General features: G+C 40.3%; 1 protein-coding gene across 2 annotated transcripts in view; it reads left to right on the forward strand.

The window, feature by feature from the left end:
- LOC117517183 (transcription factor COE1-like) overlaps positions 1-18,543 on the forward strand; it is a 284,424-nt gene that overhangs the window by 255,989 nt on the left and 9,892 nt on the right. For both annotated transcript variants that reach the window (XM_034178112.1, XM_034178113.1), the window contains exons 12-14: positions 13,636-13,701; positions 13,811-13,973; positions 15,645-15,827. In XM_034178112.1, coding sequence (XP_034034003.1) covers positions 13,636-13,701; positions 13,811-13,973; positions 15,645-15,827 — 412 coding nt within the window. The remainder of the gene's footprint in view (positions 1-13,635; positions 13,702-13,810; positions 13,974-15,644; positions 15,828-18,543) is intronic.

Genomic DNA, 18,543 nt, shown 5'->3' on the forward strand with positions numbered 1-18,543 from the left:
TTTTCAGTCAGTAATATATTTTTCGTATTCCCATGGATAACTAGTGAACCGTAATGTAAGCAACATGACATCACACTGAGTAATTTCCAGGCAAACCTCCATGAAAAACATCAAGTTGCTGCAAAGTCATGCATTAAATAGTTTGTAGGCATATCGGATCCAATCAGTGGATGATACAGAAACAAATCAGAGCCAAATCTCATGTTGACATCATGATATCCAGGAGCACAGGACCACAATCATCAGGAATTAGATTTTGTTTAAAAGTATAATAAATCTTATTTCACACCAGGATAAAAAAATACTCAACAGAACCTTGGCTTTTATACAGGCATCACTGTACAAGTGACTAACTGAATTATTAATTCTCATGTTAACTTGTTGAACAGCATCAGTTACTTCATTCATGTGTCTACGTAAGTCATTGGTTCACATTTTCAATTGAATTTCATTTTATTCATTTTATATAGCACCAAATCACAACAGAGTCGCCTCAAGGTGCTTCACACAAAACAATTCAAAAAACAAAATAAATAAAAAGATTAAAAAGCACAAATAAAAGAATAAATAAATAAAAAGCATTCTATGCCAGTATGCTAGCCATACGAAAGAGAAAACAAGTGCATCTTAAGTCTGGACTTGAAAGTCTCCACAGAATCTGACTGTTTTATTGATGCAGGGAGATCATTCCACAGAGCAGGGGCATGATAAGAGAAAGCTCTATGACCTGCAGACTTTTATTCACCCTAGGGACACAAAGTAGTCCTGCATCCTGTGAATGCAAAGCCCGGCCGGTACATAGATCAGCTAAGTAGGGAGGTGCCAGTCTGTGAACAGTTTTCTCGGCTAGTAGCAGAACCTTAGGGCCCTGTCCCACTGGCGTTTAGGAGGATTTGCGCATGAAATGAGGAGACAAAAGCTGAGCGTCCGCAACAAAGGTGGGCGGAAATGACAAATGTCCCGGGGGTGGATCAGCGAATACATGAGGAAGAAAAGCGGATATAACAGGGAACAGAAGCGAAGGCGACCGCGGAGGCGCCCCGATGAGGGGCACAGTGGCCGTGATGCACTCACTCCATCCGTGCCCACTCTGTCTGCATTAGAGGATGACATTTTTCGGGAATTCCCATGGGCCACGTGATTCCTGCAGGATTCCCATGGGATGGAAGTCAAAATTTTATCAATCCCGTGATTGGGATGGGACTGGAATAAAAATGAATAGGAGTGGGCAGGAGCGGGAATGCCAAAAATAGATGATGATTTTCATCTATTTAATGCCGTGTTCAGACCGGGCGTGATCAGACGCTACAAATTTGCGGGGGTCGCGTGGCGACGGACGCGCCTCCTTCGCCCGGTGTGTCGCTCTGCTTTTGCTGTGAAAATTCACCCTGGTGCGTCATCAAATAGGAGGAGCTTCCATTCTGCTCGCAGGCTCCGGTTGTCGGTCAAGTTAACATGACAGACCTTGATCACACGGAGCGAGTTGTTGTGAAAAGCTCCCAATACAGAGAGTATCATTATTTGCTGCAGGAGCTGAGTCTGGATGACGGCTGTTTTCAGCGGTCCTTCCATCTCTGCAGGACCCAGTTTGAGGACCAACTGTCCCGTTCACGCGCGCACATGTAAACAATAAAAAAAAAAGAAACTCCGCTGCTTGCTGCAGCTCGCTCTTCCACCAAAAAACTCTATCATAATTGTGTTTAGAAACCAGTCACCATTTGTTTTATTATACATCTGTGTAGTTAATAAGTAAAATAATCTCCATGGACGATTTGCTTGCGCGCGCACGTAACATAAAAAGAAAAAGAAACTCCGCTCCTGCTGCTGTGGTGCTGCTGCTCGCTCCAAAAACTCTGTCATAATTGTGAAATAAAGGACAAAAGAGACATAAGTCCTGCTCACAGGCTGCTACCAGAGACAGGACATGTTCACATCTTCAGTCAAACTCCAGACATCTCCACGTCACTACATATTCAGTCCCTGATTGATCATCACGGCGCGAGATATATGGGAGTGGGATGGGAGTGGGACTGATTTTGAGTGGGAGCGGGATGGGATTGGGAGTCATCTTTACAGGAGTGGGACGGGATGGGATTTTTTTTTTTTACTCCAGTCCAGGATTGGGACAGGGTGGAATTTTTTTTCTGGGAGCGGGATGGGATGGGAGTGAAAATCCACTTCGTGTCATGCTCTAGTCTGCATGCGCAACATACCATTTGCGTCCGTTATGTGGCCGTGCTGGCCGTCATATCTGTTTTGCACGCTGTCCCGGCCGCCGCCAAGCCGTGCCAACCCGTCGGTTGCAGATATATATTGGTTGTGTATGTGCTGCGTATGTCTTCAGTATGTGTTCAGGCAGTGATGAGGATCTCATCCACAGCAGGATTTTTGAGCCGCTCAAAAATCCTGGCTGTGGACATGCGTGCCTCTGCGGATGATCACGGACGTGTTCGGATGGCGGCCGACTCATACAGGAATGTTACACGGTTATTGCGGTTGTTTGGCGGATGTGGGCCACTTTTGTGCGCATTCCATCCGCAAATCCTCCTAAACGCCAGTGGGACAGGGCCCTTAAAATCCATCAGGTGACTCAAACCAACCAGTCATATACATCCACGTGTGTGTGTGTGTGTGTGTGTGTGTGTGGTGGCCTTTACAGGGGCCTTGTTTAAGAAATGACGGCTCTATATAGCTTCAGTCAGATGTGATTGGTGCACAGAGCAGACTTGTTTAGATCTGAACATAGAAATAAAGTCATCAAGCATAAATATTTAGTTGAACATTTAAATAGATACTCGCAAAAAAATCATCCTGCCTATCACCCTTTGATTCTTGGGATAGGCTCCAGTCCCCACCCCCCATGACCCTTTATTGGAGTAAGTAGGTGTAAAAAGTTAATGAAGTAAACTATTTATGAATATTGACCTCAGTTAAATATTTACATGTTTAATATGTTGATATTTACATGTTTAACTCAATGTTTATCTAAAAATGTAGTAACTACTTAAATATATTTGTAATCACTCAAAGGGCAGCAACACCAGCTAGTGGCTAAGGTAAGCAGCTTACTGTATAATCAGTCATTTCAAACTGTTTTTATATATTTTGGTCACTTGTGATTTAAGATGAAAGAGGCTTTTATTTAAATATATATATATATATATATATATATATATATATATATATATATATATATATATAAATTCAATTACATTGTATCCAGAAAGTATTCAGTGCTTCATTTTTTCACATTTTAAGTTACAGCCAGTAAATTCATTTTTTCCTCAAAATTCTTCTCACAACAGCGCATAATGACAATTGAACAAATGAATTCTTTTTTTTTTTTTGCAAATTTATTAAATATAAAAAAACTGAGAAATCACACGTACATAAGTATTCACACCCGTTGCTCAGTACTTTGTTGATGCACCTTTGGCTGCAATTACAGCCACAAGTCTTGAATATGATGCCACAAGCTTGGGGCACCTATCTTTGGGCATTTTTGCCCATTCCTCTTTGCAGCACCTCTCAGGTTCATCAGGTTGGATGTGGAGCGTTGGTGCACAGCCATTTTCAGATCTCTCTAGAGATGCTCAGTCGGATTCAGGTCTAGATTCAGGTCTATGTCCATGGAAAATACATTTTATCTGCATTGTCCAAGTCCACTCAGCTGTAAATGGGGAGTGGCCTTGGCTGGAGAAGTAACATGAATCAGACTGGGGTCCCATCCAAAAGGACTCATAGACTCTCATCTGCTTCAAGCTATGAAATGTATATAAGCATGGGCACCAGTGGTCCTCAGCAGTCACTTACTTGGTGTAACATCCACAGAAACACATGCTAGTTATTGTGTGGGCAGATGGAATATAGTGACTTCAGCTGTTCTGCGAATTAGAGGTTCAACTGAAAATGTATAAATCAAAAAGGAGTGATAAAACAGTTGTTACTGTCTGATCAGCTTGTAATCACCAGTATGGGTGATCAGAATTATCAAAGAGAGGAAGAAGCAGAAATGCCTCTGTGGATAAATAAAGAAATCAATCACCTCTTTCTCTGTTCTTTCTTCACTTCAAAACATGAATACAAAACCATACAAGACCATAGACATCCTTGCATGTTTAGGAAATTTTATAACAATCTAATGACCTCATGGGTCCTTTGAGATGGTTTGCAGCTGCAAAGCAGTTGGGAGAATCAGCACCTTCAAATTGGAGGTTGTGTTGTCTGCCATAAAAAAATGTTATATTGCTCTGGAATACACCCATAACATGCTGGAGTAATTACATATTCCATCTACCTGGGGATCCCCTTGGAGCATCTGGATGATGTGAGTGGGAGAGGGATATCTGGGCTACCATTCAAAAAACCTGCTGCAACTGTGACCCACTCCAGGATCAATAATGGATGGATGTACGGATGCAGGCACAGACTTTTTTTTTGTGGGATATGGAGACACTGTTTCTTTCTCTTTTTGCTCTGTATGCACCACTCTGCATTTAATCATTAGTGATCGATCTCTGCTCCCCTCCACAGCATGTCTTTTTCCTGGTTCTCTCCCTCAGCCCCAACCAGTCCCAGCAGAAGACTGCCCCTCCCTGAGCCTGGTTCTGCTGGAGGTTTCTTCCTGTTAAAAGGGAGTTTTTCCTTCCCACTGTAGCCAAGTGCTTGCTCACAGGGGGTCGTTTTGACCGTTGGGGTTTTACATAATTATTGTATGGCCTTGCCTTACAATATAAAGCGCCTTGGGGCAACTGTTTGTTGTGATTTGGCGCTATATAAAAAAATTGATTGAAAATTGATTGATTGATTTTGTGGGGAGTTGGAGATGCATATCCTAGATTGGGCCACAATGTTGTAAGCTGAATATAGTGTCATACAGTAGCAAAAACTGGTTTAATATTTGAAACATATAAATCCCACAAACCAAAGTCATAGCTCATGTTCAGTCCAAGAGTTTTCACGTAATTTAATGTTTTTTTGCTCAGTTTGTTACTCACAAAAAGAATCCAGTGCTCAAATCAACAAGAGTTTGGCTTTGGGAGAATCGGCAAAAGTAAACCTTCCTGTGGAAGGAGTGGCCTTAAACCAATGGGTCCCTAACTTTTTTGGGTCACACACTCCTGTGTACATCCTAAGTTTGCAGACCACCTATATGTGCCCCTAGCAAACTCTGCAGTTGGTGGTTGTGGTTTGAAGAAAGTAAGATGTCAAAGTTCACTAGATTTTAATCACTCCGTCCTCATTATACACCCTTTTAATATGGAGTCATACAAAATGATGGAATTATCAGTTTAATAAAAAGGGAGGGGTGGACTCATTCAGATTTCACATAAGTCAAAAACGGCATTTTGCCATTTTAGTTTCAGTGCTGAAAGGTTTGTTGTTAGTCCGTTGACGTTTGGTCACCAATGAGCTTTGCTCTTTTGGACTAGTAGTGTCACCGAGTGCGGAATTTCTGTGGTGACATCACTAGCCAACTCATTTTGATGATGTCATGCATCCTGGTGAGGTCATGCCATCAGCAGAATGAGTAGTGCCACTTGGTGCACTGCAACAGACAAGCAAACTGACATGAAACCGCACAGCAGGATGTTTCTCTCTATTCAATACTTTCAATTTCTCTCACTCACTCATTTACAGTTAAACTCACATTATGTCACCTTAAGATTCTGTCCATTGTGAAAGTGTGCAGCTGTTTCACAGCATGTTTTAGTAAAAATCATTGCTCCCCACAGTCACTTCCAAATGTAAAGTATGACATCATCGTTGTAAGGTGTGACCCTGCATGTATGGAACCACTAATGGGACATTAGAAGCAGATCAAGTAGCTAATGCAGCAGCATTAGGGAGGAATAAGTCGTGTGTGTGTGTGTGTGTGTGCGCGCGCACACGCGTGTGTGTGTGTGTGTGTGTGCGTGTGTGTCATATATTTATATGCGCTCTCCTGGAACACACACACTCACCTTACAGCATACATGGCCCTTGAGCATACGTGTGCGTGTCTATGGCTACCACACATCGTGCTATTCATAAGTCAGACAGTAAGAGCACAGGGACGTCCCCTTATTCTTTCATGCAGCATGTCTGTCTGTACTTTCAGTCACACTTTGCTTGAGCACAAACCACCCACACACACACACAACCAGAAATTACTATAGATGTTAGTCTAGGTGAAATGATTAGGTAATTGATTAGTTAGCTGACAGATAAATCTTGTACATGCACTCAGAGCTAATAGCTTTCCTCCAGCATCAGACCTTTGTGATGTCATAGAAAGCAGATATTAACAATGGAATAAAAGGAAAATTTATGTGCTTTTGTCTTTTCTTCATGAGCTATTAAAAAAGGCATGGGCACCACTACTGATGACAGAAACCTGCTCCCCCCAAGTCAGTTAATTGGTCACAGTACTTTGTAATCTGGTTATTGGTAATCAGCTATGCTGATAAACACATCTGATAACAGGCATACAGAAGCAGACAGTGCAGTTTCTACCCACACTGTTAAAATAGCTGCTATTTTTCTGCTCATATGTGCACCCATGTGAGGAGGTGTGGTCAGGAGCACTGCCGGCCCATTGCTATTGACGGTTTTAGAGTATCCCAGAATCCTTTGCACGCTGGGGACGGAGGCTTGATAATGGCTCAGTTTAATGCTAACTTTAACATTGAAAATGCCATAGACATGCTAGCGTGTTAGCATCAGCCCTGTTTTTAAGTTATAAAATACATCTATCAACTGTTTCAGAAGACCATAATAGGTTGGTTTAACATAAAAAAAGGTAAATATTACTCACAGACATATGCTGTTTAGGGTTTTAGCGTGGAAAAATTAAGATAAAGTGAAATAAAACAAAGAACCAACAAAGCAGCAGATCGAAGATCAAAGCACTGCTTCATTGGTTCAAGGTTCAAAGCAAAGCCATACTGCAGAAACAGTTGATTACAGACCCGCTCCAGGGCCTGTAATCAATGTAGAGAAATTATCATTTTCCTGACAAACACCCCCAAAAACAAGGGCCACTCTGAAGGACCGATAAGGGAATCGTTAAGCAAAAAGGCTATTGATGTTGATGGATTGAATCATTTCTTAACGATACCTGAAACTAACCAGTTCCCGACACACAACCCTAACAGCAACACGATTTTTTTTAAACTCACATTAAAGACTCACAATTATCTTAGATAAACACCTAAATACATATTTTGGTGGAACTCACCTCCATAACGACGCAATGTTGCAAACAAGTTGCCGCAAACTTTTGATTACACTGACAACAAAATCTTGGCCTCCCCAGTGAGACCGTGATTACGTTCTAGATTTGACACCGTAAAGGCGTCAATAGTCGAGCAGTAGACAGAGAATTGATACAGCACAATATTCAGATGTGCTTACACTCTACTTGTACACACAGAGAGCATATTTATACATCAAACTCAGTGAAACTATTAAAATCAAAAACTAAATACTTTTTTTTTTAAAAAAACCTAATGGAAAAGATTTTAATAAACTTTATAAATACATAACTCCAGCTTGTGCCATATTTTTACACTGGTTTCCATGGGATTTAGGAGATAGAGGTGCTGAAGAAAGGAGGCTTGCTTTGCTTGTCAGTGTAACACTAACAATTTGATGATGATTTAAATAAAGTAACATTTGGGTTTTATATTGTCCAATCCAATCCAATCCACTTTATTTATATAGCACATTTAACAACAAAAACATTCCAAAGTGCTGCGCATACAGTAGAATCACCATAGATAAAACCCCAGTAGTCAAGAAATAAATTCAAAATAAGAAAATTAACAATAAAAATAACTAAAATGTGCAAGATAAATAAATAAATAAATACATACAGCATGCAAAAGATAAAACCAATAAAATCTACCAAAATAAAACAAAACCAATAAAACAGAGGACCACACAACTCACGCAGTGTTAAAAACCAGAGAATAAAAGTGGGTCTTCAGACAAGACTTAAAACACTCCACTGTGGGGGCTGTTCGGACATGGAGGGGCAGAGCGTTCCAAAGTCTGGGGCCAGCCACAGAGAAAGCCAGTACAAATTAATTTTGGCAAGACCGTATGCTATATGAATGATCAGAGATTTATTTCTTTATTTTTTAAATTGTTTGTTTTAGTCTTTATAGCCCTTCTAAATTCATTAATTTTCTATACCTGCTTACGCCAATCAAGGGTCACGGTGGGACTGGAGTCTATCCCAGCAATCATAGGGCGAGGACAAGACGCCAGTCTTACACATATAGACAAACAAGCACAATCAATTAAAGTTACTAATTCATGTAACCTGCATGTCTTCAGAAGTAGGAGGAAACCGGAGGACCTGGCGGGAATCCACACATACACAGGGAGAACATACAAACACCACACAGAAAGGGCCAGGCGGAAAGTGATCCCAGGGTCTTCTTCCTGTGAGGCAACAGTGCTAACCATTAAGTCACCATGCCACCCTATTATTACTATTGTTATTAACAGCAACATTAATAATTAGCATTATTATTATTATTATATGGGAAGATTTTGAATTTTTTACTTGATTTTGTTGAGACTGAATTGTTTTTTTATTTAGAAATTGTTTTTTTGTTTTTTTGCATCAACTTAACATGACAGTCAAAGGATTTGATGAGGTACATGGGTTTACAATGAATAAATTAATGAATATATAATTAAAAATACATATAGAATATATTTTGCTACAACAACTTCAGCAATCACAAGGAGCAGCTACAATATTTGCTTTAAAAGTAACAAGTTCAGGGTTTGGATGTGTGGATGTTCCTGTAATAAGTCACTTGATGGGCATCCAGCCAGAGGAGGTCAATTTTATAATGTCATGACCTGAAAATGTCTCTTGAACAGTTTGAACTGATTTCTAAAATAGCTATTTAGGTCCACATTTAAGAAAAAAGTGAACATTTAATTTCAGCCTACAATTATCGATGCTAATGTCCCACTGACACAAGTGTAGTCCTTCGGGGAGACTGATTATTTTAGAATTTTTAATTAATTTTGATGTTCACAGCACTAACAGAACTCAGTCTGATCCATATGAATTGAGGACAAGTTTTTTTATTAAGGAGGAGAAAATCTGACAGACTCTGTTTTCTTATATACAGACACACCCTGCAACATATTAATTAGACACTGTGAGTGTCTCTCTGTCTGTCTGTCTCTGTCTGAGAGACTAAAACAAGCTGCTTCACACAGCATCGATCGCAGAAGCTTTGTGCGATGTTGTAACACAGAGTCTGCAAAGCATTGATGTTACCAGAGAATCATCTTTCCTTCCCGTTTATCAGCTTCAGCTTTACTGTAAGTGCTCAAACACTCAGGATCAGGTTTCCATGCGTGCACGTGAGCAGCATGGCTCACCAGTCTGATAGTGGGAGGTAAACACTGAGCCAGTCCAGGACAAAGAATGTGCAGAAGATTGAATTTAGCACCACAGACAGGAACGCTAAAACTGCTGACTGCCTCCATGACCTCAGACACACACACGTACGCAGATGGAGAGGCAATATGTTCCAGCAGGCACATGCACAGTGTGTGTGTGTGTGTGTGTGTGTGTGTGTGTGTGTGTGTGTGTGTGTGTGTGTGTGTGTGTGTGTGTGTGTGTGTGTGTGTGTGTGTGTGTGTGTGTGTGAAAGAGAGACACATGCAGGTTAATGCTGTGGAGCACAGAGTAATTTTCTCTGTGTCGCCGCTTGGCCTCACGCTGTGGAAACGACAACACATTAACTGTTAAACAAGACACCTTAGACCCCTCGGTGCAGGCGGAGTGAGAGCTGCGAAATGGACTGCAATTCTACAATGCTTCTCCATCTGATACAGACACTCAAAGTGCTTTACAGTGATGCCTCACATTCACTGATTCACACACATCCAGTCAGGGTGCTGCCATTTAAGGCACTCAGCTGCACACCGGAAGTAACTTGACCAAGAGCCCTTCCTGATTTTACTGTCTGATGGGGAATCGAACTGAGTATCCTCTGGTCACAAACCCACCCTCTCAAACCTCTAAACCATCACCTCTGGGTGGGGGGGGGGGGGGGGGGGGGGGAGTGAATGAGCAAGAATGTGAGAAAAAAACAAAACAATTAATTGATATTAAATTTCAAATTATACTAATTTATTTTATTTCTTAATGTAATTTTATGTTTTATTCTTTATTCTTTGGCTGCATGTAAACAGTTGTGCCAATAAAGCAACTCTGAACTGAACTGAGGCAGAGTGAGTGAGCGTGAGAAAGAGAAAAACTAAGAGAGCATGAGAACAAATGTACAAGAATGGGGAGGGAGAATGAGAGAGAGATCTAGAATGAATAAGCGAGAACAAATGACCAAGAACGAGAGAGAGAGAGAGAGCGTGAGAGTAAGAGAGCGAAAGAGTGTTTGGTGGGTGGATGAAAAAAAAAAAAGAACAATTCCCACTATGTAGCCAAAGTATGAAGAAGCGAGTATAAATGGAAAACAGATGCAGAGGAGGACAAAGAAACATCACATTCAGGATAACATTCTCCGTTACAAGAGATGACATGTAAATAAAAAAGAGAGAACTTTGAGTCAAATCCAATTCTCTTTGAGTTCTGGCTTTGTGACAAATTTGTCTTTGAGACATAAAACTGATTTAGAGTCTGAGAGTAAATAGAGAGGAAAGAAAAAGAAAAGACTGCTCAGGATAACATATTGGAGCATCTGTCTTCCTGATTTTCTTCAGTTTACGAGGAGTTTCCCTAAAACATCATCACTTAAAATGCTTATAATAATGATCCTTTAGCTACATTTGTGCTCCTTCATTCTGACCACATGGTGTTTTATATTAAACACGGTGAGGGAATAACTCAAAAGTCAAAACATGTTTATTCATTCATTTTCTACACCTGCTTACTCCAATCAGGGGTCAGACAGGGCTACAGAGTCACTAGGTCACCTACCCTGCATGTGTTTGGAAATGGGAGGAAGCCGGAGTACCCGGAGAGAACCCACGGGGAGAACACGCAAACTCCAGGAATTGATTGACCGTTTTGCTCTGTGTTAACAGTGCTAACCACTAGGCCACCATGCCGCCCTAACAATATGTTTAAATGCGGATTTTTGTTCCAGTTCTCAGTGCTGTAGATACCCTAGCAGATCACGCAATAATTGTTTTTATATAACACCTGAATAGATCCTTGTCATTTGATTGGTGGTTTGCATGTCACGCGACATAGATTATTCATACCAGTTGCCATTGTGTTCCATTTACCATGCAATAGTGCTATTTAGCATGCAATTTTGATACTATATGATTCATCCTATTGCTACTGTGACCACCATATATGCTCACACTTGCAGCAACGACACTTATCTTTAAAGCAAACATGGCGGGAGCTTATTGAATCTGCTTGTTCTTCTAACACACACACACACACACACACACAAAAAATCCAGTATGCCATAGGCCATCTGGAGGTATTTGCATTTAAAGATAAAGATAAACTTTATTGATCTCACAGAGGAGAAATTCACGTTACGTCAGCTCTTAAAAACACACGTTTGTGTTTGACTGTTTTGATCCTCTTGACAAGGATTTGATCCTCCTGTTTTGATCCTCAAATGACAAGGATCTATTTTAGGTGTTATAAAACAATGCAATGGAAAGAATATTTCATGCAGTGAAAAATGGAACATTCCTCATGAAACATTCCATTCCTCATGACATATACTTACCATTGCAGTTGTAAACATTCATTATTTGCATACTAAAAAAAACAAAACAGCAGAAATATGGAATGACCTCCAAACTGAGCTCACCTACATATAATGTTCATATTGCTTATAAAATTATTATGAATCTGACATTATTGTCATCATCTCTCATTGTTATATTTATTCATCACTCTGTTAAAAAAAAAGTTAAATTTATGTTGACAACAGTAACATATATTATATAATTTAGACTTCCCCCAAAAGGCTGAGGACTGTTCAGTGCTCTGCACTGTATATTTATTTAATTTCTCTATACATGTTTTTTTTTTGTTTTTTTTCTCTGTTCAATGTACCTGCTGCTGCTTCTTTGATGGATAAACATAAATTGATGAAGTTTGGTCTGGAACTAAATTTGTGCATTATGGAAATCTCTGCTCCAAGTAGCCATTAAATCAGAGTTTTCTTTCTTTATCATTCTTTTATGTATTTGTCAGATAAACTGAAAGCTTTGATTGTGAATGTGTACTGACAGACTGTGCATGCATTTTCAGAATGAACTTTTATTTCAAGTAAACTATTTCTTTTGTGCAGTTTACACCAGTTTTGCTTTGAAAGTATATATTTTAATGTGCACCACAACATCATTTCAGCTGCAGCCGTTATCATGTTCAGCACCACGGACAGCTGCCTGTCATCACACTCATTCCCGCTGTATCTATGAAAGGGTGTTTGCAGAAAAATGTAAAAGGTACTTTTAACTCCAGGAATTGACCTGGAAACAAGCATCTGAAATGGAATTTAAAGTATAATTTAAATGTCTGTCACTTTAGAAAATAATTTAGATGCAACAGACTTAAAAACACTTTAGTTGACAGCAGATAAACTGCCCTTAAAAGGAGTGAAAAGCAATTTATTTATCATCAGCTGATGGGGATGTTTGATGGCGTGTGTGTGTGTGAGTGTGCGTGTGCATGTAGGGAGGGGGGTCAAGGTTGTACACGCTGTATACTGTATGTCAGTCTCTGCAGAACAATCTCTCCTGGATGTGTGTCTTCACATGTGTCAAAAGGTTTGTTGGCCTCTTTGTTTTCATTTTCAGTGAAGCTGATTTCTGGCTTCTGACTCCAAAGTTTGTTCCCCAATTCTTCAAAGGTGAATGACTGTCATCCCCAAAACTGCACTGCCCTGGGTTTGTTTTGGCAAGGGTCAAAGTCATAGGTCAAAGTCTGCATTTTTCACACTGATGTCCCCCAAACTTGGCACACATATGATGTAAATGGGTTTTAGTATTGCCCAGGCAAGATCAAATTCACTGGAGGTCAATTATTGTGGTCAATAATATTGGTAAAAAGGTTAACCTTTACATTTTTCATTGTGATTTGCACCAAACGTGGCATACATCTTTCTCTAGTTAGATTCTAGAATTGCCCAGCAAGGTCAAATTTGCCAAAGGTCAATCATTGGGGTCAAGGTCATTGGATTAAAGGTCAAAATTAACACATTTTGCATCAAACATGGCACAGAGATGGAGTTTGGGTTCCAGAATTACAGACAAGGTCAAATTTGCCAAAAGTCAACCACTGGGGTGAATTATTTGCTGGTCTACTCCTCCCAGGTCCTTTTGGTGATTTCTACCAAACTTCTTATGTCAATAAAGGTTGAACCTGAAACCGCACTTCAAGAATTAATTTGAGTAAAGGTCAAGGCACTTGAATTTCAACCTGATTTGGATCATATGTGGCACACATTTAGGTGGTTGCCAGAACTACTCTGGCAAGGTCAGCTGGAGGTCAATCATTTGGCGAAGGTCAAGCTCACTGGGATCAAATGTCAGATTGCTGTAGGTTTTACTGCCTTCATGTCCACGGGTACTGCTAGGTAGTAAAAGGAAAAATGACACATTACACTTTGTCACTTTCTTTCCCAGGAGGTGATTTTGAAGCGAGCGGCTGACCTGGTAGAAGCCCTGTACGGTTTGCCACATAATAACCAGGTGAGTAATACACATTCACCTGCAAACAGATGCACTGAAAGACAAAATCAGACCGACAGCTCTCCTGTTCACACCAGTTATGCTCAGAAGTGTTTTTCACTCCGTGTAGGAGATCATTCTAAAGCGAGCAGCGGACATCGCAGAAGCTCTCTACAGTGTTCCGCGAGGACACACCCAGCTCTCTGGCTCCACCCACACCGGTATGATGGGCGTCAACTCCTTCACAGGGCAGCTGTCCGTCAATGTCTCTGAGCCATCACAAGCCAATCAGGGTAAGGCTTCATTCATTCATCAAAGAAACTGAATGAGTGAGCTGCTCTCGTGCCACTCTACCGTGACACTGGAACTGGTGAAGCAACGGCAAAAAAATCCATAACAGTCCAGTTTCTCCAATTACATCCACACAAGCTTATAAACCCTTCAGAGTTTGTCTTGGAAGCTTCCCTCACATGTCTGCTTTGTTTACTATTGCTCTGTTTTTGAATTGAGCCTGCTCAAAACAAAACTACAACACAGTACCACACTGTGTTGGTTATTACGGAATGATTTAAATGAACCCTCACAGACATTCAGGAACCCGGAAATGGTCTTGTACCCAGTCCAGTACACTGGCTGTAAAAATGATGATTTAGTTGTGCTATATTAAATGATATGCATACTTGTGCTTACTTTTGCACTGTTTCTACTTTGGAGTTTGTATCTTTGACCAAGTCTTTCTAATGTATTTGTTTTTGATTGTTCATAGGAGGAAACACTGTATTTTGTTTATAATACACTGGGCTGTACTCACTTGTTTTGTGCAGTATAATGCAAGTTGTGGTATTGTTGTTTAGATATGGGGATGCTGGGTATTATCTTTTGTCAGTAGAATCCTCAGTGCTGCTTGATTTGAGGCAAATGTATCAGAATAAAAAATTGCCATAAAAGGTCAGTTCCTTGATTGAATAATGAAAGATTAGATGTGCAGTGTCTCTCAGCTTTTTTAGAAACAGGAAATGTGGTGACTCATAATATTTTTGAATTGTGTTTTATATGAATTACCAATTGGCAATAATTTCAGCTGTTGTTTTGGGTGAAACTCTGAATTTTCTGAGTGAAAATTGGTGTACCTCAAGGATGTGTTCTGGCTTCTATTCTGTTTAGTATTTGCATGGTCTGGGTATTGGGTTAAGTTGTGGAAACCAGCCTCTTAGGTACCTTTGTTGGTGACAAAAGGTTTACCGACCTTGTCTTTGCAGATGATGTTGTGATCTTTGTGCAATCAATGGATACCGATTGCAGCACCTGGAAAGGTGAATGGGGAATCAGAGTGTCTGGGTTGGTTTGTGATTGTCCTGGACCAGAATTAAGATCCAGGCTTTCAGAAGTGTATCTGTATGCGGCCGAATTGTTGAACTTGTAGAGTCATGAACTTATCTCCTTTGGGTCATTGGCGTTTCAGATCGGGAGACACCCGAAAATCATAAGATTTGCTTGACAGAGGTGTTTAAAGATGCCGATCTTTGCAGGAAAACAAAACAAGAATTTAAGTTCCTGTACTTCCTTTCTTACTGTGTGGACGTGAGACCAAATGTCTTTGGTAGGATCACATGCATTGTGAGGGAGTGTCAGTTATGATATTTTGTCCATGTCATGTGTCATATAAGTGTCTCGCTGCAAAGGGACACCCACATTTCACCTGGCTGTGACAAATAAATAGTTATTTTTGATATGAGGGACTGGATTGGTTTTCCGCCTAGGTGGTTGCCATCCATGACCTGGGGTGGCTCTGTGGTTTGGTGGATGTGGTGACGCGTGCTCACGCACACTGTCCCAGACTTGACTTGACATGTTTCATTTTACAGCAGATGTTTAAGATCACATAAAGGTCATTAGATTGTATTATTTCTATTCTCATCACCTTCACCAACAGCCTGTGTGCTCCTCTGCCACCCTTCCTCCAGGTTTCGTGCGCAGCAGCAGTAGCGTGTCTCCTCATGGTTACGTGCCGAGCTCCACGCCTCAGCAGACCAGTTACACCTCAGTCACCAGCACCATGAACGGCTATGCCAACAACACCGGCATGACCAATCTGGGAGGCTCGCCCACTTTCCTCAACGGCTCTGCAGCCAACTCGCCTTACGCAAGTAAGTGCACGTGCACGCCACACAAATGTTTCACAGACTTGAGCTGCTTTCAACTGAAGGATCATCAGAATGGAATTGAAATACCACAACGTAGATACAAGTTTAATTAAATGCATTTTCTGTCAGCCACGCTTGCAGGGAGAAAGCTTTAGATCTTCTGCGTGGAGATCCCCCTGTGGGTCGCTTTCTGTCTCCGTCTTCAAAAACACTCACCCACTCCATTTTGTACTCCGTCCAGCGCCTCCTCCTCGTCCTCCTCTTTTCATCTGACAGCCACACCTCTTCTCTCTCTAATTGCATCCATTTTCCATTTAGCCAAGCAGAAAGCTAAAGCGTACGGGGTGGGAGATGTGATATGTTGTTTGCTGTAGTTTATCTTCCTGATAATGAGGTGGAAGCTTTAGGTGTCAAAGCTACTCTCAGAAATACAACTTCATACCAGATTTTCTTATATATTGAAATCGATTTACCTGCAGTACAGAGGTAGTCTTTTTTCTTTCTTTTTTTTTTTTTTTTTTGCTCATATCTGTCTGTACTTGAGAATGTATGGACCAGTTTTCATGAAACCTGATGGCAACGTGGGGTATGACCCAAAGGAACATGTGGTGAATTTTTGAAGTTCTGGTTTCAGGGCAGAATGAAAGACATTTCAATTAATGTGTCTGTGATGATTCCCATTTGTTTCTACTTTATTTGTTGTATATGGAGAAACAGCGCCCCCACCAGCTGTGCAGCACAGTTCAAAAGGGCAGAGCAGTCCGACTAGAACGTTACATCACTTCACACAATGTTTGCGTGTGGAACAGTTTAGAGCTGCAGCTCAAAGAGAGTACAAGTACTAATCTGTTTAAAAAGATGTACAAAAAATAATAGAGGTACATGGAAGAGAACAGGTATGCGTAGGTACTGTATGGGGTTGTATATACAACCCCTGGCAAAAATTATGGAATCACCGGCCTCAGAGGATTTTCATTCAGTTGTTTAATTTTGTAGAAAAAAAGCAGATCACAGACATGACACAAAACTAAAGTCATTTCAAATGGCAACTTTCTGGCTTTAAGAAACACTATAAGAAATCAAGAAAAAAAGATTGTGGCAGTCAGTAACGGTTACTTTTTTAGACCAAGCAGAGGGAAAAAATATGGAGTCACTCAATTCTGAGGAAAAAACTATGGAATCACCCTGTAAATTTTCATCCCCCAAATTAGCACCTGCATCAAATCAGATCTGCTCATTGACACTGACCCTATGCCATGACATTGACCCTATGTGTCTTTTTGCAAGGAATGTTATTGCAGTTTTTGCTCTATGGCAAGATGCATTATCATCTTGAAAAATAATTTCATCATCCCCAAACATCCTTTCAATTGTCCAAAATATCAACATAAACTTGTGCATTTATTGATGATGTAATGACAGCCATCTCCCCAGTGCCTTTACCTGACATGCAGCCCCATATCATCAATGACTGTGGAAATTTACATGTTCTCTTCAGGCAGTCATCTTTATAAATCTCATTGGAAAGGCACCAAACAAAAGTTCCAGCATCATCACCTTGCCCAATGCAGATTCGAGATTCATCACTGAATATGACTTTCATCCAGTCATCCACAGTCCACAACTGCTTTTCCTTAGCCCATTGTAACCTTGTTTTTTTCTGTTTAGGTGTTAATGATGCCTTTCGTTTAGCTTTTCTGTATGTAAATCCCATTTCCTTTAGGCGGTTTCTTACAGTTCGGTCACAGACGTTGACTCCAGTTTCCTCCCATTCGTTCCTCATTTGTTTTGTTGTACATTTTTCGATTTTTGAGACATATTGCTTTAAGTTTTCTGTCTTGACGCTTTGATGTCTTCCTTGGTCTACCAGTATGTTTGCCTTTAACAACCTTCCCATGTTGTTTGTATTTGGTCCAGAGTTTAGACACAGCTGACTGTGAACAACCAACATCTTTTGCAACATTGCGTGATGATTTACTCTCTTTTAAGAGTTTGATAATCCTCTCCTTTGTTTCAATTGACATCTCTCGTGTTGGAGCCATGATTCATGTCAGTCCACTTGGTGCAACAGCTCTCCAAGGTGTGATCACTCCTTTTTAGATGCGGACTAAGGAGCAGATCTGACATGATGCAGGTGTTAGTTTTGGGGATGAAAATTTACAGGGTGATTCCATAATTTTTTCCTCAGAATTGAGTGATTCCATATTTTTTTCCTCTGCTTGGTCTAAAAAAGTAACCGTTACTGACTGCCACAATCTTTTTTTCTTGATTTCTTATAGTGTTTCTTAAAGCCAGAAAGTTGCCATTTGAAATGACTTTAGTTTTGTGTCATGTCTGTGATCTGCTTTTTTTCTACAAAATTAAACAACTGAATGAACATCCTCCGAGGCCAGTGATTCCATAATTTTTGCCAGGGGTTGTAGAAATGTGGTACATGGATTGTATTGAGTTGTAGAATAAGTGGGATAAATGTTGAGGTTTTATTGCATGGGGTTGTAAATAGGAATGATATTTATACTGGCTGGTTTTGAATGATATATGAATTATGATAAGTAAGTGAAGAAGGAGTCGAAATAAATAAGTGAAAACTTCCAACTCTTTCCGAACATGTATTTTGTGTTATTTAAGTTGGTGTTTTTAGTATTATTAGTTTTATTGTGTCCTTTTGTTATCATTTTCTCGTATGTATAATTTAGTTTTTACATTTTTACATGTTCGA

The sequence above is a fragment of the Thalassophryne amazonica genome, chromosome 9, assembly GCF_902500255.1.
Source record: "Thalassophryne amazonica chromosome 9, fThaAma1.1, whole genome shotgun sequence".
NCBI classification, from domain to species: domain Eukaryota; kingdom Metazoa; phylum Chordata; class Actinopteri; order Batrachoidiformes; family Batrachoididae; genus Thalassophryne; species Thalassophryne amazonica.